The sequence below is a fragment of the Sinocyclocheilus anshuiensis genome, unplaced genomic scaffold, assembly GCF_001515605.1.
Source record: "Sinocyclocheilus anshuiensis isolate Anshui unplaced genomic scaffold, SAMN03320099.WGS_v1.1 scaffold569, whole genome shotgun sequence".
NCBI classification, from domain to species: Eukaryota; Metazoa; Chordata; class Actinopteri; order Cypriniformes; family Cyprinidae; genus Sinocyclocheilus; species Sinocyclocheilus anshuiensis.
The window spans coordinates 615,096-636,982 of record NW_015536511.1 but is presented as its reverse complement, the minus strand read 5'-3'; the positions used below and the strand labels follow the sequence as shown (position 1 = coordinate 636,982).

At 36.9% G+C, this 21,887-nt stretch overlaps 1 protein-coding gene across 4 annotated transcripts in view; it reads left to right on the top strand.

Annotated features, from left to right (window-relative positions):
- Positions 1-21,887, top strand: part of nectin1b (nectin cell adhesion molecule 1b) — a 228,968-nt gene that overhangs the window by 111,345 nt on the left and 95,736 nt on the right. Inside the window, exons 6-7 of one of the 4 annotated variants that reach the window (XR_001634588.1) lie at positions 3,710-5,951; positions 5,990-7,246. The exons of 2 other annotated variants lie outside the window; for them this stretch is intronic. Coding sequence is in view for 1 of the 2 variants with exons in the window: in XM_016490703.1 (XP_016346189.1) it covers positions 3,710-4,215 (506 nt within the window). In the remaining variant the exon portion in view is untranslated. Of the gene's footprint in view, positions 1-3,709; positions 7,247-21,887 lie in introns of those variants that run through there. One more of the 4 variants, XM_016490703.1, reaches the window with a different exon arrangement.

Sequence of the window (21,887 nt, the reverse complement as noted above, 5' to 3'; positions counted from 1 at the left end):
AATGGTTTAATGGAGTTAAAACAGGAAATGAAATCGTTTAAAAGCCCATTATATTGTTAGACCTTTTTTTAACCAGGAAAGAAACCTTGAGATTAAAAATGTCTTTTACAGGAGTGTCCTGACAGAGATAGGTGGTTAATTAAGCTACACACAAAAGTTTATAAATGAAATGCAACAGAAAATATGTGAAGGGCCTTGCAAAACCAGCTTACACCAGCAAGCCTATTTATCTATCTATCTATCTATCTATCTATCTATCTATCTATCTATCTGTCTGTCTGTCTGTCTGTCTGTCTATCTATCATCTATTTTTTTCATCAGTTATGTTTACCCTCTTTTTCCTTATTTTATTTTCATTTATTTATTTTTTTTTACTATCATAACAGCAAATTACAAAAGTGGCAAAATGTTTAGTTCATGTTTGGGCAGAAGTACTGTGGTGGTAACTATCCTCCACACTCTAGGGGGCGATAGAGTTAGCTTAAAATAACCGTGTCTTTAAACTAATGTGTTGTTATACTGTTAGCTATAAACATTTCACAAGTTTACTGACTTGAATCAACTTTCTTAGCAGGGCTCTCTTCAAACTGTTCCTATCATGACAGTAGTTCACTTGAAAAAAAAAACTTGAAAACTGACCATAGAAGCAGAATATTTATGCTAAGACTCGCTATAGTACCATTTGCAGCAGTGTAGTTGGTGTAGAAACAATTTTCTCTCAGAAACTGTTAGTAAATTTTGCAAATAATTGCACAATCATGGCAAGTAACACATTAAATTAAAAATACAAATATTTAAGTAGAAAAACTAAAAAAGCATTTTCCTATAAAATGTACTCCAAACATATTTGTTTTATTTACAAACTTTGAAAAGTTTTTTTACAGAGTATAATGGTTCTAGCATTGTGTTATGAATTGCACAAAACGTAACAATATGTGAATGTGAGCTTGTGTAGCTAGAAACATTTTTATTTGTGCACTTTGTGTATCCTCTGAAAGTATGCTTTGCCTTTTCCCTTCCCTATTAGCATTTAACTTTATATTCTTAGATTAAAGGACAAGATGGATTAAACCCCTAGAGGTTTTTGCCTTTTATGACCGTAATCCTTCACAAACTGTCTGAGCATGTCAATGAGAAATATCTGACCATCACCGCGTGTGTGGTGGGTACCAGACGGTGCTCTGCCAGGTCTAGAATGGAAGCTCATTAAGGAGCTGGAATATGTCAAATGCAGCTCACCCTGACCGCCTTATTACTGCCTATATTCAATAAGTCACTGTCGCATAAGGCAGTCAGAAACCTTCACAATGCAGCCGCTGACCTTTTTAACCGGCATATTCTATTAGCACATGTAAATGGCATAGACTTCAGACTGGAAATATGATGCAGGATGTCTAGCGTCTACTGCCTAGTTGTTGTCAGAAGTTGTGTTGTGCTGCTAACTATGCACAACTGCAGTGTTAACACAATGCGTGAAAGACACATTTGTAGGCAGTTTGAAGGAGCTCATAGAAGACATTGTTGGATGTCTTTGTTTCTTACATTGTGACAGTCAGATCCAATTAAGACATTCTGATTTGGATTGGGATTTCGGACATGACGACTAATAAAATGTATTGTAGAAGACACATAGCTTGTTGCTTTGTCTCATTGTAACTAATTTTAGAGAACCCCTTGGTTATGTTTTATATTTGAGTATTGGCAGATTTTTGCACTGACCTGTTGTAGTGCTTGGAGCGGTTTGGTTATGTTTACAAGGAGTGCCGCACAAAGAAAAGCCTTTAGAAACCGCATGTAAACTGTTAATCCAGCAATTGTGAATGATCCAATGCTGAAAAATGTTGCATGTCTTGCTTTTGTGTATGTGTGTGAGTGTGTGTGAATTACTTCTTCAAATCTAATTGCTGTTTGCAAATCTCAATGCTGTGGGTACTTTTAAGAAACGGTTTACTGACTTTTTGCATGGGCTTATTACATGCTGTGTCAGTTGCTTTCTGTTGGATGCATGTATTTTGTGTGCTTTGAAAACAAAACCACAAGCAGTGTGTCAGCTATAACCATGTACAGTAGCCTTGCAGGGGATTCATGTTCCAGCATGTCTGTAAAAAACCACATCACTCATTAGAAAGTCTTTATGAACTTTTGAAAGCGGTAGTGCTCGCTTTGCCTTTCACCTGCAGCATTAGGGTTCGTTATCTGTTCTTTAATTCATTGAGTAAAAATAAATAAATGTATTTCATGAATGGTTTAAGAGAATGAAAGAGAGTGCTCTATAAAAAATGTATTCCATATAAGCCAACAAGGTCAAGAGCTTCAAATACAAGCCACCTGTACTTATGTTGGATTGTAATTTTTGAGGTCGCTCAGATTTAAAGAGCTGTCTGGTCTATTGTTATAAGTGTATCGGTGCTGATTGTTACTTTTAACGCAAGCTTTACCTCCAGACAGATTAAAATGCTGCAGTGAATTGCTTAAATGATCAAGGGTGTCTAGGCACTAGAGTTTACGGTACGTCAGACAATACTTTGAATCAATTAATTTCAATTTTAAATTAATTTAAGGGTTATGCATCACAAGAGCATATCAGAAAAAAAAAAAAAAAAAGTTTCAGAACGTAAAGCAACCAAAAGTTTTAACATTTACTGCAACACCAATGAAACACCAGTTAATATTCAACCCATTCTCATTCCCAAGGAGGCAAAAACTAAAGCATGGTTAAGTGCCTTTAGCATCACTGTTAGGATGCTGAAGGTATACCTCAGTTGCTAGAAGTCTATTGAAAATCCTTTGATGCCAATACTCAATTTATTGTCATTTAATTATAAGTTTGTCTCCATGCCTTAATCTGTTGAATAAGGCAAGCAGTTGAAAGCAATGGAGTTCCAAGTTCATCAAAATATATTGACACCTATGGGCAGGGATCTCCAACCCTGCTCCTGGAGAGCTGCCGTCCTACAGACTTCAGTTCCAACCCTGCTCCAACACACCTTCCTGTAATTATCAAGTAACCCTGAACGCCTTGATTAGCTGGTTTGGGTGTGTTTGTGGTTGGAGCTGAAATCTGCAGGACGGTGGCTCTTTAGGAGCAGCGTTGGAGGAGACCCTTGGCCTAGGTTTCCCTTAATAGTGAAGCACAAGGTGCTTCAGTTCTTGGTGCCTTAGGAGTGAGGATGGGTTGTACTATTAGGTAAATTTTGTCAATCCGATTGAATCTTTTAATTAATACCTTCCACGGTTCAAATTCTGTCCTTATATAATTTTGTACCCAAAACTAAAGCAACATGGTACAACCAATATGCAGAAAACAATATGTTAGGTGGGTATTAGAAACTAGACCCAATCTGCAATAAATGAAAACATTATGCCCTTGCTCTAGTGTACAGGTGCCCTAAATTTCAAGACTTTTGTTTGTTATCTTTGCTTATAAAATGGTTAGAGTGCTTGTTCTTGTGTACCTTACATAAAATGTATGATGAGACTAAACATTCAGCTCTTGCTTTCTGTGTTAAGCTGTCATAATGGATTGGTTTTGTGGGAATTAGGGTTAGGGTGGTTGTGGGTATGGGATGGGGGCTCCTTCCTTTCTTCCCTTTTCTTTCTCCTCCCCTATTTTCCTTTCCTCATCAAAAATGAGCACCTGCACAAATGCACCTCCTTCCCACCAGAGCACTGACACACTCTCCCCTTCCATCTGTGTTTTCCTACCCAGAATTCCCTAACTCCCCGCCTTTTGATGGCCGTGAGATCCCATTGGAGGAGCATAGTTCCGGTGCTGCCATCGGCTGCGCAGTCGGTGGGGTGGCCCTCCTGGTGGCTGCCATCGCACTGCTCGTCTTCTTCCTGCGGCGGCGTCAGCGCACCTTTAAGGGCGACTACAGCACCAAAAAGCACGTGTTCGGGAATGGATACAGCAAGGCTGGCGGCATGCCCGCTCATCCTCCGATGCCCAAGAACCTGCAGTACCCCGATGACTCAGACGATGAAAAGAAGCCGGCACAAATTAGCGGGCCCGATGGTTTTGAGGGCGGCGATCGGGATTTCGACGGCAACTCTGAGGATTTGAAGAGACCCTATTTCACCGTAGATGAAGGAAAAAGTCGCGATTACGACGAACGGACTCTCGCCTTCCAGTACGACCCCGAGCCCGAGATCGCCGACGACATGGTCTCCCAAACCGACGGCTCTGTTATTTCAAAGAAAGAGTGGTATGTGTAGAGTGGCATGCAATGTCAAGGGAAAAAAAAAAAGATCAACGACCTTTTGCCCTCTCTTGCATCCGACCACACCCATCCACCTCCATCACTAGAACCCTCCCTTCCATGTGTTCATCCCTATCTGCACATCCCACCCCTGACCCAGTAAGCTCCGCCCCATCAGAGCCCATCGAAATAAACAGCTGTAGAAAAATAGCTCACTGCATCAACATGTCAACATCATTACACATCCACACGCTTTTAGATGAACCTGCTACAACAGCAATCAGTTTTCTCACAGACTGATGCCAATCAACATCCAGTAAGGCTGGACAGGCAAGTCGCTTGAAAATATTACAGTGTATTATCCTTTTTGTCTCATTTTGTTGTTATTATAAATGTATTAAATGTATAAAAAGAGACTGTAACTGTTTTGGAAAGGGGTATATTGCTGATCATGTTGTGAAAGTCTTACACTGGATGTATGATTATTTTTTTTATTGTTTGTTTGTCTTGTTTTTTTAATCTCATTAGCATATTACCATTACTTTTATGTTAATCATAGGTTTTGTTCATTTTTATATAGTCTTGTTTTTTTTTTTTATATGGAGTGTTGGTTACCAGAAAATGTGGAACTAAATAGTAGAATAATTATTCTGTGTCATTACGAGGTCGAAGGTTGCATTAGCACTATTGTGTTTAATGGAAACATCATAATCCTGTGGTTCTTGGTACAAACGCCGCTCCCAACATCCCTGAATCCAGGGGTCTGAAAATGTGGCATGTTCTGGTAGCATACAATCCAATGGAACAAAAAAGCATGTGGGTTCTGACTGCTTTCCAAAAACAGTATTTATTTTAAGACCCAGCTACCCTGAGAGCTGAGGAACACATCTGCAGCGTTAGTCATATGCACACTGCAGTCGAGCATGCAGAACGGGGCCTAGACAGATATACTGCGCCCACCTACACGCCCCTCATTCTCCATGCCAGTCTTAGTCAGTCTCCAGCCACAGATCCACCTCGGATGTGCCATCACGTGTAGTGTTATCATAGCGATGCTTTCCAAAATCCATTTCCTCTGAAACTCTTAAGACAGAAAAGGATAATCCTGTATAATGTGGTGTTGTTATAAAGACAGGGTGTTTGTTATTTAGAGTTGGTGATGTGGAGTGGTCAAAATGTTTTCAAGATCTTGTAAATATGAACAGGTTCAATGGTAATGTTTAGTTCCACAGGAGATTACGACACAGGCGTGTAGCGCTTGTGTCAACCACCATTTAGAGCCTTTTGATGGAAGTAGTTTTTCCAAAAGTAGGTAGCGGTAAAAGCACAGAAATTAAATTACGGAAAAGTCTCAAGCCAAAGTGAAATCGGAGGTAAACATGGCAGCAACTAGGCATCACAGACAGGCTTGTTATGTACTCCTGGATCTCTGAAACCACAGGATCTACGGCAAAGCCTGGATTTCTTTCCAAATCCTCCCTGATCCTCTATAAGGAGCAGATCTGTTGGCTACAAATTAGTATGCATTTAAATAAATAAAACAGATATTCATCAAAGTCCTGACATACCTGTTCAACTGCAAAATGTACAAGCATTCAAGGCCTTTTTTTAATGCATGCGCGTATTTTTTAATTGCTCTTTGTTTGGTTCAGCCTTTATCACACTTTTTACATCCGGGTTTGGTGTTTGCAAAAGGGTGGGCAGTTTTCCACTAAATGATTTTACTTCCAGAGACAAATAACCTCCCTAGCTGTATCTATATCTCTTTCTAGACTCAAAAAATGATTTAGTAGAATTTATCATGACTTGTCCATGAAATATTTAATTCCCTTGCCTGCCTTAAACAAGGCTCTTAACAAGACAAGAGATTAGGATGCTGAACCGCTGTAATCACACAGACAATCTAGGCGGACTTGAAAACATGGGAAACTCCAGATGAAAGCCACTTACTGTAGGTTGCTCATCCATGAGCAGGCCCTCATGGAATCTGGTGGCATTTTTGCATTAGAAAATCTGCAGAAGGGACTTAAAAATGATAACATGCATTAAAGCTAGTAAATGAAGCCATTATTAAAAGAACCCACATAATAAACAGACTAGAACTTGCAGCAGCAGATTCCTTGTGGTCTGTCCCATGAGGAAAGTCGTACTATGTCTACACCTAAGCTACAAATTAATAAAAACCTTGATGGTAGACCTCATGCACATCTTGATTTGACCTAAAACAGACCACATAATGAATAACTGTACATTTGTTGCTTAGCAAACCTTGTATTTTAGCTTAGTAAGGTCAATGTGCAAAGTTATACAAATTGCAGTGCCTATGACGTGTGAGATGTAAGGTTTTACTTTTTTTTAGATCTGAATCCTGTACATATTGGTTTTTTTTAGAGTTATTGTCAGCCCTCACTGTACATTTTTTACAACATTCACATGATAAACATATGAATCTACACAAGTTGGTCAGTGTGGTGGAAAGCTTATCACCTGGACTTCAAGTATTAAGAAAGCTGTATTTTTACCATACCATAAACCCTCATGAATACAAATATTATCTCTCTGCTTCATATGATGACAAAATACAAAAGCAACCCATCGCTGGTCCGTCAGCACTTTTTTAACCAGCTCACAACTGGAAACCTGCTACGCAATCATGGCTGTGATTAAAGAGACTGACATCACTTTAGATAAAGCACAAGTGTTTTGTTCCAGAACTTTAATTAGTTGTTAATTTTATATGTAATTTTGTATTGCTTTCATTTCTCTTTCTCTTTCATTCTTTTCATTGACCACTATGCTCCCAGGGTTTTGTTAATGAAGTGTTATTTTTCGTATGTTTTCTCAAGCCAAGCACAAGTTAACCATTTACCAAATGGCTATTATGGCTTTAAATGTCAAATAAGAGAATTCAAATGACTATAATTAATTTTCATGACCCATATCAGCTTATTTCTTTTCATACAATAATCTGTCTGCTGGATCAGTTGATGTTGATGCTTCTAGCAACATTAAATAGCCTGCATAAGCACATGAGCATACTAAGAAAATATGTTGTCTTTTTTTTTTCATTTTCTTTTTGTTTTGAATATTGTTCTACAGACAAAATACAGTTTTTTTCTTTTTTCTTTTATATGTTCCTTGTTTTTAGATTTTTTTTTTTTTTTTTTCATTCCTGAGTCTCATGTCTTTCTAACTGCCCACTTCAAAGCCTGACATTCCACTGTAAATAATGTATGTACCTTGGAAACTATAGTTGGGTTTGCTGTATGTTAGGGGAACAGAAACGGAGGAGTTCAAGTCTGGACGTTGACTGCAAGCTGAACTAGAAAACAAATTAGACAACTCAGATGACTGGAGATGTATAGCTTATTGCCATAAATCTACTTCGACATGGACTTGGGTAGATAGGTTTTGATATGTTAATGGGTTCTGTATAGAGATGTGTGGTTGATGCATTACAATGACTGTACATAACTGCAACAAAACAAACAAACAAACAAAAAAAAACATAAAGAAAGATCTTGTCTTCATGCAGCCGTGTGAATGTATGTCTGCTGAGGTCGGTAATGATATGAAAAATATATATATTGTTCACATGTGTTTACCCAGTGAAGTAAACTGTATTTGCTTTAAAACATTAAATGATTTAAATGTTCAAAGATGTGTTGTCCCAGTTCACTCAATATAGATGATGTTTTTATTTTATATCTTCTATTTACCCTTCACAATTATGCAACACTGTTTTAGTGCCACACACACACACACACACTTCTTACATAACAATATAGTATAGTATATTTAATGTTACAACAAATATATTTTGTTACAATATATTCAAAATATTATGTTATGACTTCTGTTCTGTAAATCTGAGATTTTTTTTAATGCTTGTTTATACAAGTGTTAGCATACAATAATACTTATTAATCATTATATAATTTAATTATTTTAAGAGTCAAAGATGAGTCGTCCCATTTTGGTGGTCATGTATGATTTTATATACACAGAAAGCATATTAAATGCAAGCAAAGTGTCTATATATCAATCATAATAAATTGTATTATATTTTAAATGGTATACAAACTGTCACACTGAATGACCCATGTAGTATTTTACATAACATACATAACATGCATTTCAACAAGTCAAAACCAAGTTTAGTGAGCAATGCTGCACTGTAAACAATACACAATATAAACAATAAACCATAAATAAATACAAAAACAATAAGGGTTATGGGTCAGAGATAGCATAGTTTACACAGAGTGTAGGTATAGAAGTATATATATATATATATATATATATATATAATGTACTGTATAAAGTACGAAGTGACAAGTGAAAAGTGACAAAATATTTACAAAAAATACATATAAAACTATACAATATACTTGTGATAATGTATGCATACAGTACTATAGTATTGATTATAATAAAACAATATGCCACAAGAGGCTTTGAATATACAGCCATATACATACATATACTAAAATGTATTTGGAATACATTCATTTCATGCTAAGTATACTACAAATACATTTACATATTTATGTACTCGATACCCAATTGTACTTTTGGTATGCTAATCTGGTATACTTAGCCGCATACTTAAAGTCTGCTTAATTATAACAACTAATTTTGTACTTGCACTTTAATTGTGCGGAAGTAGTGCTGAAGTCCAACTGAAGATATACTGAAGTATATTTGATTGTGCTAAAGTGGAACTATTGCAAGTATGCTTCACGAACACTTTAAATATCTAGCCTTTAAAGACTGATATTATTCAAAGATCGTACAATCCTCATTAACAGTGACATTAAAACACATTTTAGGCTTACTATTAAGAAATGTGCATTGTGCACAAGTAGTAGCCTACTCCAAATAAAGTTGAATTATCATTTTTATATCAGTAAGTCCCGAGCAATATGTCAGTAAATACGTTAATAGATTTGAACTATACTTGGTATTAAATAAATGTATTTTAAATATATTACTCTTTGTTAGCGCACAGTTAAAGGATCAAAATCAATATGGCAAAAAGTCCCACTATGTGATTGTGAACTGAATTTGGTCACCTATGGTGGTAGTCCAGCAATATTAGTTCTGACCAGTCTAAAAATGTTTTTTTTGTTTTGTTGTAGATTTTGTCAGTATGTCGGTATTGTATGTTTTATGGTCTATCCAAACATCCTATGTAAGAATACCGACGAGCAAGCATGAGATCACACTGCATAAACTTGTACTCGCATTAGTTTCAGGAAGTTAAATGGCTTGTAACTCTTGAATTTGACACGGCTTTTGAAAAGCTTTTGTCTGTGTACCAGAGAACTGCAACTATGAGCTCCAAATCCCAATAGCGCTAACAGCTGGATGTGGCCTCCCCACCGCGCAAAGCGATAGTTCTCTTAAGCAATGCAAATGATTAACTTTCTGCACTTAGAAATCACAGTACAAAAAATATTAGAGAACTATATTTTTCCCTATTCGCTGTGAATAAGTGATACAACGTGCATGGTCTATTTTCACAGCGAGGGCAATTACTTTTCCATCATCCAGTGCTTTTAAATTCAGCCCTTGATCAGCTGAACCACCCCTGAAAAGCAATCGCAGATGGGAACGAGAGAGTGCGGACTTGCTTGCCAGGGTTCCTGGAGAGCAGCTGTCCCTGTCCGTCTCCTCAAAGGTCTCTTTGTAGCCCCACGGGCCTTTGAAAGCATATTCACTCGTGATAAGCCTAACTGATACGGAATCAGCCTCATTCCCTCCACAGCGAACTTCCATGCTGTTTCACTCAGCAGTGCAGGGAAAGGGAATCTGGCTACATGAGACTCTCCAATGAACGGCACAGCCAGGGTCATAGTAAGATTGTGAATTTGATATGAAATATTGTGCTTAAAGAAACAGTTCACCCAAAAAGCATGTCATTCCATAGTTTTGGGTTGTTATTCACTGTACGGCATAGTCATTATTCAAATATTAAATGTAATATGTCAGGATTATATTAATGACAGGTCAATTTAGACATTTGCATGGTTTAAGTGTTTTACCGTATCTCTATTATAATTTCAATAAAATCTGGTTTACCATATGTACACATTGAACACATCCTGTATTCTTTGCTCACTACTGTTTGTTTAGCTGAAAGTTTATGATAAGACCACAATTACATTTTCAGTAGCATACTGTACATATTTTTTTAATCATAAACCCATATACCAGAGCAAACAATTAAGTTATGAGTTCAGAGTTTAGTCAGTATAATAATACAATTATTGATTTCTGTATTCTGAGTCACATGGCACTTTTTTATGTTTAAAGGGATAGTTCACCCAAAAATGAAAATTTGATGTTTATCTGCTTACCCCCAGGGCATCCAAGATGTAGGTGACTTTGTTTCTTCAGTAGAACACATATGATGATTTTTAACTTTAACCATTGTAGTCTATCAGTCGTATAATGCATGGCAATGGTAACAAAATCTATGAGAGTAAAAAAAACATGCACAGACAAATCCAAATTAAACCCTGCGGCTCGTGACGACACATTGATGTCCTAAGACATGAAACGATCGGTTTGTGCCAGAAACCGAACAGTATTTATATCATATTTTACCTCTAATACACCACTATGTCCAACTGTCTTTGGGCGCGCACGGCATCCGGTGCGTGAGCTGTGTACGCGCTCTGGCGTCTTAAGTTATTTTAAGAAAAATTTTATTTTAAGACAAATTAATTAATTAATAAATATAAATAAATAAAACATCAGACACCAAATCAAATGTCTGTATTCTCATCCCCACCTCAGGGGTTTCCTTGAATGCGACTGCAGGATCAAATGAATGGTAAAACATACAATCAAGCAATATAATCAGACAAATTTATTATGGGAAAAAATGATCAGACAAGGTTGAAGACAAAATTATCAAACAAATTTATCAAAGTTATTGTAAGATAAATAATATAACAAATAATCAGACAAATGATCAAAGTTATTGGAGAAAAAATGATCAAGCAAATGATCAGACAGAAAGAAAGCTGGTCTAACAAAATGATCAGAAAACGTTATTGTAAGAAAACAATGATCAGGCAAGAGATTAAATAAAATGATTAGACAAAGTTGTTGTAAGACAAATGAAAAGATAATATACTGATAACATATTGTCAATATATGTCTGATAATATAATATCATATGTATCATTGTAAAAATAAACAAAATTATTTAGCTATTGTAAGACAAAAAGTTCAAACAAAAAGTAATTTTAGGTAAAAATAGACAGACAACTTTTAGGACAGACAAAATAATAATAAACAAATGAACAGACAAATGACTAAATAAAATATCAGACAAATTTACAACAAAAAATTGCCAAACAAAATGATCAGTCAAAGTTGTTTTAAGACATAATGATAAAAAACACACTTATTTGTAACAATAAATAAATAAATACATGTTCAGACACAGAGAAAATTATCAAACAAAATTAAGTTACTGTAAAAACCAAAACAAAAACAAAAAAAAACATGATCACATTATCAGTTTTGGGGAAGACAATATGATCAAACAAATTATCACAGAAAATTATTATTGTACAAATTATTGTACAATTATTGTATTAAACTTATTGTACAAATGATCAAGCCATCAATAACTACTAGCCACATACTGTACAACTTCACATAGCAAGACCCTACAGAGTGACAGGTTAATTTAGGGAAATCTACAATCCTATTACCTATCGTGTAGTTTATTGTGTTTATGCAGTGTTTGTTGCTATAAAACAGCTGTATTTGAGTAAATATGTGGGAAATGCATGTATGACATGTCCAAAATGATGGTAGCAAAATTGGGTATAAAATGAAAATCAAAAATAGCTCATTTAATATTTTGTTTGACATTATGAGGCTGATAGTCAACTGATGCCTTAGCACATCACTGACCATTTGATGAAAAACTGTACCCTATTTTGGAAGGTGTCAAATATCTCACGAGTTTTACCTGTGTAATTTGTTATCATTGTGCCAGTCAGGCATCAGTTCTACAGAGGCACTTCTCCACTAAAGACAAGAAGACTGGCTTCTGCTTAGAGCTTTGCACTCACAGACTTTATATATGCAGCAAAACCAAGATGTGTTTCATTACAATGAATCATGTGACATTATGAGGCAGTAAATCTGGTCAATCTCTGATATTCCTGCAGCATTATTTGATTCTTCCTGTGAAGCCAGTGGATTGACAGCTTTCCATGTACACATGCTGTCAGAAACTCGAACTCACATAAAATATACAGATATACTTTTACATTATACATGCAGCTAAAAAGAACTGCATTTGATCTGCAGTCTCAGCCTACATGGATTATGCAGAAATATTAATTTCTATGCCATGTTATATGTAGGGACAACTTTATATATTTCCATACTGTACCATAGAGGGATAAAAATTGTTATGAAACATAGACTTATTATTCGGGCATGTAGTTTCACATATTCAAAAACCACAATGTCTTTGCTGTGGCAACACCCTTAAAAGAGTAAGAACACAGTGGTGTAAAAAAAAACTCTCTGTCTACAATTATTCCCTTTATTATTCCCCCCTCATGATATAAAATTGGTAGTTCCCATTACTTTAATTCAGTGTTTGTTTGTTTGTTTGCTCATTCATTCATTCATTCATTCATTCATTCATTCATTCATTTCATTTCATTTATTTTGCTGAATAACAGTTTATCAATTGTAAACTAACATTTTTTTTGCTTGTTACTCTACTATACGTTTTATTGTAATACAGATAGATAGATAGATAGATAGATAGATAGACAGATACAATAGATCAGCATAAATGAAAAGTAGTTCAACAAATATTTCCATGCATTATTTCACTAATTATTTATTTATTTACTTATTTACTTACTATCTTGTTTATTTATTTATTTATTTATCTATTTACTGTCTTACAAAATTATTAACTGTTACTTTATTTTGTTTAGATTTTTTGTATTGTGGTAATTGATATATGCATTTTTTTAACTAAATGTAACTTCTTATTTTGTAGACATGTTCTTGACAGGTTTCTTGAGAGTAACCCACTTAAATCTTGTCACTTTGCCATTTTTTTTATTCCCACTTTAGTAATACAATACAGATTTACAATTTAGTAATACATTTGTCAAACACAACACAACAGTCATTTAGATGAATACTGTATATCATGTGATGACACATTGATATTGCTGCAGCAATGGTTCTCCAACCCTGAGAGAGAAAAAAAAAAAAGTAGTCTTTTGTCGTCACGCAATTTAATGTAAACAAAAATGTGGTATCTTCTCAGAATCACAAATATGACATGTTTGTGTTTTTCTTTATAGCACCAGCACTTAAATGGTTTACAATAGATTCCAGCAAATCATAGTCTTCTTTCATATAGTTTAAACAAATACTGTAGATTTTCTTATTACTCACACAATTTGAATATCATAGCTATGAAGAAAATGCTTTTATCTTCATGAACTGAGAAAGAGAATAGAACTGAAAGCATGAATACAAACCAGGATATTCAATATAAAACGAGAACTAAAAGAGCTCTTTGTAAACACATCAGAACAGTCATTCTTCATGTTTTAGTAATTTGTTGTATATATTCCCCAAAGATTTCCAATGAAATGTCAATCAGAAAAGCATATTCATAAAAAAACACATATTCAGACATATGTAGCACATGTAGCACTTTGTTTTGTGTAAGAGTTACAGTGTAGAACTTGCAGAAAATTACATTTATTCAGTTAGAATTTATGTTTCCTAAGTACATATAAACTGGGCTAACATTTCAGCTGTTTTCTATAGAGTCAGGAATATATTTTATTAGCAGTGCTTGCTAAGATGAATATCACTATTAATGTATGCTTAGAGTTCAGCAGAGATTGTTAATTTTAACAAACCCAAAACCATCAGTATTAAACGATGCAACAAATCATCCATCTTTATTTTTCTCAGTAATCTGATTTTTTTATTTTTTTTTACAATTAACCCTGCACAAAACACTAGAAATTACATAACAATGCTCTAGCAACCACCTGAAACACCCTAGCAACCACCAACAATACCCTAGCAATGTCCTGAAAACCACCCGCAACACCCTTGCATCCGCTTATAAATGCCACTGTCATGTTGCACACACACGACGAATGAGGAGACGCTGGAGAATACGTTTAACAGGACTTTATTACCACCAAGGAACCAAGGGAGACGAACACAGGAAGACGTTCACACGAAGACGTACACAGGAAGACGTACACAGCGGACCGAGAACTAGGGACTGGGAACACTTTAAATACACACAGGAGGAGGGGATGACGAGACACACCTGGGATCAATGAACCATCATGGGGAACACCTGGGACAAATTAAACATGGGAAAGGAACACCTGGGGAGCAAGACACAGACAAAACATGGAACAGAGTCTGACAGCCACATAGCAAACATCCTTGCAACCACCCACAATACTCTTACAACTCTATTGTAACATCCCGGCAACCACCCACTACACCCTACAGCAACAGTATAGCAACATGCTGGCAACCACCAGCTACACCCTTGCAACGACATACCAATGCCTTATAAACTACCCACCAAACTGCTAACAACTGCATGCTGTGGCAACCACCCACAACACCCTAGAAACCATATGTAAATGCCCTGGCAATAACATACAACACCCTAGCAACCGCTTAGAAATGCCCTCCCAGCCACCCCTTACAACCTAGCAATCGCATATCAACTGGAAACAATAGCCACCCACAACACCCTAGCAACCACAAAGCAACACTCTGGCAACCCCCAACCACCTTAACACCCACATATTAATACCCAGGCAACCATCTACAACAATCTAGCAACCACATACCAATGCCCTGTCAACCATCCGAAAAACCCTAACAACTGCATGACAATTCTGTAGCAACCACCTGCAACACCTTATAAATGCCTTAGAACACCTCAGAACCATATATGAATGCCCTGGCAACAGCCTACAGCATGCTAGCCACCACACAGCATCATCCTGACAAACACCCTAGCAACCACATTGAAATGTCCTGCCAACTACCCACTACACCCTAGCTACTGCATATTAATGCACTGGAAACTATATTGCAATGCCCTGGCAACAACATAGCAATACCCTAGCAACCACCAACACCCTGCCCTGCCGATCACCCTAACACCCACAAGTACCCTGGCTACCAGACACCTAGCAACCACATAGCAACATCCTGGCCACCACCAGCTACACCCTAGCAACAGGAAAGAAATGCCCTGGCACTGACACACAACACACTAGCAACCACATACTAACTGGCAACTATCTGCAACACCTTAGAAACTGCATAGCGATGTCATGGTAACCAGCCACAACACCATAGCAACCACAAAGCAACACCCTGGCAACCACCTACAACACCCTAGAAACATGCTGGCAACCACCAACCACCCTGTCCTGCCAATTACTCTAACACCCGTACATAAATACCTAGGTAACCAGTTACAACACCCTAGCAACCACAAAGCAACACCCTGGCAACCACCTACAACACCCTAGCAAAATCCTGGCAACCACCAACCACCCTTTCCTGCAAACCACCCTAACACCTGCATACAAATACCCTGCCAATCAGCTACAACTCCCTAGCAACCACATACCAACGTAGTGGCAACCACCTGTAATACCTTATAAAATGCATAGTAACACCGTAGCGACATCCTGGCAACCACCCTTTCCTGCAAAGCACCCTAACACCCGCATGTAAATACCCTGTAAACCAGCTACAGCACCCTAGAAACTGCATAGCAACACACTGGCAAACACCTGCAAAACCTTAGAAACTGCATAGCAATACCCTGACAACCACCTACAACACCATAGCAACATCCTGGCAAACACCAAACACTGTTTCCTGCCAACCACCCTAACACCCACATATAAATAACTTGGCAACCAGTTATAACATACTAGCAACCGCATAGCAACACCCTGGCAACCATTTGCAACACCCTAGCAAAGTCCTCACAACCACCAACCACCCTAACACCCGCATATAAATGCCCTGGAAACCAGCTACAACACCCTATCAACTGCATAGCAACATACTGGCAACCACCCGCAATACCTTAGAAACTGCATAGCAACACCCTGGCAACCTCCTACAACACCCTAGCAAAATCCTGGCAACCACCAACCACCCTGCCCTGTCAATCACTCTAACATGCACATATAAGTACCCTAGAAACCACATAGCAACACCCTGACAACCACCTACAACACCACAGCAAAGTCTAGACAACCACCCACCACCTTGCCCTGACAACCATCTTAACACCCACATATAAGTGCGCTAGCTACCAGATATACCACCCTAGCAACCACATACCAATGTCATGGCAACCACCAGATGGACCCTAAAAAAGCATAACAACTCCCTGGCAACCACTCGCTATATCCTAGCAACTGCATATAACCACTTTGGCACCTCTGGCATTTCTACCCAAGTAAACACTTGCTTTGAGTAGCGATATGCTCTCATATTGGACAATTTAATATCTTTGGTAGCTCACATAGAAGCTTATCGATTTTGTATAAATGTATATTTGAAAGGGTTTAATTGAGTATGTCTTTGATTTATTGCTATCATCAGGGCACCACCTTTTAGTTGTGTGTTTATTTGCATCTCACTTACAGCTCTGTAAATGAGCTGCTGAGCAAACAAATGCATCAAGTCTCTGGGATTAACTGTTTGGAATATTTGAAATGAAAGTGAGCCGGCGTACCCATACAATTAGTGCTTCAATAACAGCACATTAAAGGGATAGTTCACCCAAAAATGAAAATTTGCTAATTTACTCCCCCTCAAGCCAATCAAGATGTAGGTGACTTTTTCTCTTCAGTAGAACAGTAAAGGTTCCTAAAATGTAAGTCAGTATACAGGCATTTGAGAGTCCAAAAAGCACATACAGGCAGGGGCGCCACTAGCAATTTTTGGCCCTATGAAAGAATATGAGGTTGGGCCCCCTACTGCACCAAACATAATAAGCCGTAATTTTGTTTTATTTGTAACTCTTTGGTAGATACATTTATAATTTCTATTACATTACTACTACTACTGTTACTACTAATAAAACAGGTCTCTGGGGGCCCCAAAAGTGCGTGGGCCCTTAGAATCGTCCTAACTTTACCCCCCTTAGCGGCGCCACTGCATACAGGCAAGATAAAATTATTACCTGTGGCTCCTGATGACATATTGATATCTTATGAAGCAAAACTATCAGTCTATTCAAGAAACTGAACATTATTTACAGCATTATTACCTGTAATCCAAAGCCTCATGCAAACAGTCCGGAGTGATGTGTGGTTCGCAAATGAATCATTATTTTGAACTGGTTCTTTTTGGTGAACGAGTTGAACCAGTTCACCAAATCAGACTGAACCGTCTGAAACTTTGAACCGTCTGAAAGTTACTCGAACAAACCTCACTTTTGGACGATTTACAGTCACTGTGACTAAAAATGAGCAAAAATACCAGCGTATATGGTTCTATAATGCCGGTTTCTGCCAATTCATGCAATGCTCCTGTTCCTCCAACAGTCACTGAACCGAGGAAACAGTTCTGACTCGGCCCGAAGACCGATGAGCCACTGATATGAGCACTTGAATGAAGGGGCCAAATTAAAGTTTTTACCGTTTCTCATTGCTTATGTAAAAAGGTGAGCTGATGAAGACACGTTTATTGACTTTATATGCTTGGTATATAAAGAAACCACACTGAATGATTACATAAACAAACTAGTGAATCTAATCAGCTCAATGAAAGAAACTGTCCAAAAGTACCAGTTCATGGGGAAAAAAAAGTAACAGAAAATGTTCCCGTTGACTGAAAGTCTGGATTACAGGTTATAATATTATAAATAATGTTCAGTTTCTTGCACAGACCAATTGTTTCTCTTCATAAGACCTCAATATATTGTTAAGAGCCATGGATAATAATTTTGTGTTATCTGTATATGCTTTTTTGACTCTCAAAGTGCCGGTAGCCTCTGACTTGCATTTTATGAATCACCAGGACCACGGTTTGAGCTAAAAAATCTTTACTGTTCTACTGAAGAGAAAAAGTCATATCTTGGATGGCCTGAGGGTGAGTAAATTAACAGCAAATTTTCATTTTTTCGGTGAACTATCCCTTTAAGAGCTGGACATTACTATTCTATTAAACGCTGCCTGCCAAGAGAGAAGAACTCAAAAACCAGAGCCTCTGTGGAAATGCTGACACCTCTGTTCTGCTAAAGCATTCTGGGTAGGCTGGGGATCCGAATGAGGAGTTTCTAAAGAGAGTCGGGTTTTGAGAGATTTGAGTATGTGTGTGTGTGTGTGCACGAGAGAGAAAAAGAAAGGGCATTGTCTGGTTCTTCACATGTCAATATGACTTTGTGTTAGACTCTTGAGACTGTAGTATTTGTTTTCCCACTTCTTTGTCTGTTACTTAGCATGCAGAAACAAAACTGTACAATATAAATATAGGTAACATAAAAGAAGTTTCCATTCAACAAAACATGTTGAGTATTTATGTCTCAAGGCAGCTGCCTGTCAGCATATATGCTATGATTTACAGTGCCACACCTTAAATACACACACAAGATACACAAACTGTTGCCAAGTTACTTGCAGGTTTTAAACCTTTCTGCACTTTTAGAGACACCAAACAGAATAATTGTATTAAAAAAGAAAATGCTGTCAAACACACCATTTTCTTGTGAATATAGAACAACTGTTTCTGCATTTATTTGTTGTTGACTGTAAAACTGAAAGCTGCCCAACACGCTGTCTTGGCAATTTGTACCTAATTATCGTTTTGCAGGATTTGCATGAATTCATATGAATTTTCACATGGATTTAGGGTTGACATTCAGGTTTTTTTTTTTTTCCCTCTGAAAATGTTATATTTTCATGCAAATCAATACGAAATGCAAAAAAACTTTCAAAGATAGGGTCAAAAACAGGATAAAATAGCCTTTTTAAATTACTTACTTTACTTGTACTTTTTTGTTTCTTACTACCTAGCAACCTCATAAATTGCCATGATTCTACATCAGCAAAACTTTTCTAAGCTAAATACTGAATTATTTTGATTGGAAACATAAAACAGACTTGATATTGTACACACAGTTTCTATGGCTCAAGATTTTAATCAAAACATGAAGAAAAAGTGAGTTCATGCTCATTTTGCTTATTTTTTAGAAAACAGTCTTTACCTGCCAAAACATTTCATGCAAAGCTTAGTTAAACAATCTATGCATATATACAGTATATTTAAGCAGTTAAATGCTTAGCAGAATTAGCTTTTAGGGATACAAACTGACTTTTACTAAAACATCTAATGAATTTCCCAAGAAGTTAACAGTTTATGAGTCTCTCAAGTTTGTTTCTATTCACCATACATTAAAACATTTATGTTTTGGTGTTCTGGTCAGCTGATCTAGTCATGCATGCCTTTGAACTACAAAATCCCTTAGAAAAATACATTTCTGGGTTAAATGTTTAAAAAGCGCACTCAAATGAGCAAGCTTTCAACATTAACTGCATTTCACCTTGAAACTAAGGAAAGAGTTTTTGTTCTCACAGCTGAGCTCCAGATGTCTTTTTGTTGTATTTTTGGACTTCTGTTTGTATGCTCACGTGTCACGCAATGTTACTGTGGTAATTTATAATGTAGTGAACTTGCAATATGTTCACACATGCAAGGTAACGGTAGATTACTAGACCCTCATGTCCTGCTACAGCTCTTTTATCTGTAGGTACTGTGTTACCTTTCCAGGCCCGGTAAAAGTAAGGAAGGAAGTTATGTCATGGGATTTTAGATATGGCCTGGAGATGTATATTGTCCAGAAAATTTTTCCGGAACACAGTTTGGACGTGAGTCAGGTAGAAACTAGCTCTGGAACATTTGTAATGTTGTGACATGGTCAAAAAAGCTTGTTCGTCATCATTTTTTGTGTGTATTGCAACATGATGCAAACCTGTGAAAACGGTGACACTACTTGCCTTAAAAAACACATATTTTTTCACAACCTGTTGTTATTTGAACCAGTACATGTTTACCTGTCCTCTTGGCCTGCCCAACATCAGTCAGATTTTGGTAGGCACCATGGCGCATGCACGGCATGAAGTTCCAGCTGACAGAGTCTAACCTCTCCTCTTCACCTGCAGAGTCAACAAGCCCACAATACTGATTAAGTTACTAGCGTGGATTTGCCAGGCTGCCCTTCTGTGCTGATTCCTGCAAAATGCAAACAAACTTCAGCCCTGTCAGACTCCGGCCCCTTTGTTCCCAGGCAGCTCAGGGACACTCAGCACATACTGCATTATTAACTGTAGTAGAACAGCAAAATATTAACAATGTTTATCATAGACACGGTGTGCATTCTCCTTAAATGTATGTTCAATGGAAATACTTTAGTTGTCTCTGTTTAATGAGCAGAAACAACTGCAAGTCAGTCATAGTTTGACTTTCTGAAGAGTCAACATCGTGGCTCAGTGGGGCTTTCTAAACATTATTTTGTGTGTAACAGAATTAATTGTCTGGCCAATGGGAGTCAGGTAGAAAGGCATAATAATCATTTTAATAAAACAATTTATTAATAATAAACTTTTTTTGCATTAGTTTAATAAATAGGTTAAAACACATTACTGCATTAGTTGAGTGAACAGAAGATAAAAGGATAATGCCTTAAATACATTTGTATGTTAATGTTATTTTACTTCTTTTTTTTTAAATGTCTTAATGTTAATGCAAAGCTAATTCTCCCTATTTATTTATTTATTTATTTATGTATTTATTTATTTATGCCATATACAAGTTATGTTATTACTATTAATAATAATAATAATAATAATAATAATACATTTTGTAAATTAAATTAATTACACTATAGATTGATTGATTTGTTTTTTAATTGTATTTATTTCATTAGACAGGAGTTTTGACAATACATTTATCTTAAATAATAAAACTAAAATAAATAAAAACATCTTTTTTTTTTCTGGGGTTGGGCAGTAGGGGGAAATGTTCACATCCATTCCTGATGTCTAACAAACTGTCAGACTCTGGGCCAGGTTTTGTGTGTGTCTTTGCTCCCTATGTGCTCCTTCATCCAGTTTCTTTGTCTCGTGTTTTGAATTCATTGTTCCCAGGGGTTTCCAATGTTAATTGTCATTAGTTCCAGGTGTCCCTTGTCTTCCCCTCATCAGTTCCTGTATATTTAAAGTGTGTTCTAGTTCTTGTCCTTTGTCAGTCGTTGAACGTCATCCTGATGTGTCGAGTCCCGTGATCCCCAGCATTTGTTAATAAAACCCTTTTGATTTATTCTACTCCATGTCTCCTCGCTCCTTCGTTCCCGTGTTCCTCGTGTGTGTGAACCGTGACAGTAATATATACAAATATAAGTGTGTATTTTAACTTTTATATTGGTATGTTGCCTTGCCCCATAGACTCTCAGTGTACATAAGTACATTAAACATAATTAGCAAATCTGGAAGGTGCATAAAAATTGTTTGTGCTAATCAATCATGTCACAGATGTGTCTGTAGAGCTTTTTTGTATTGAATCCAAAACAGGACTTTAAAAATTTTAATGTCAGAGAGGAAA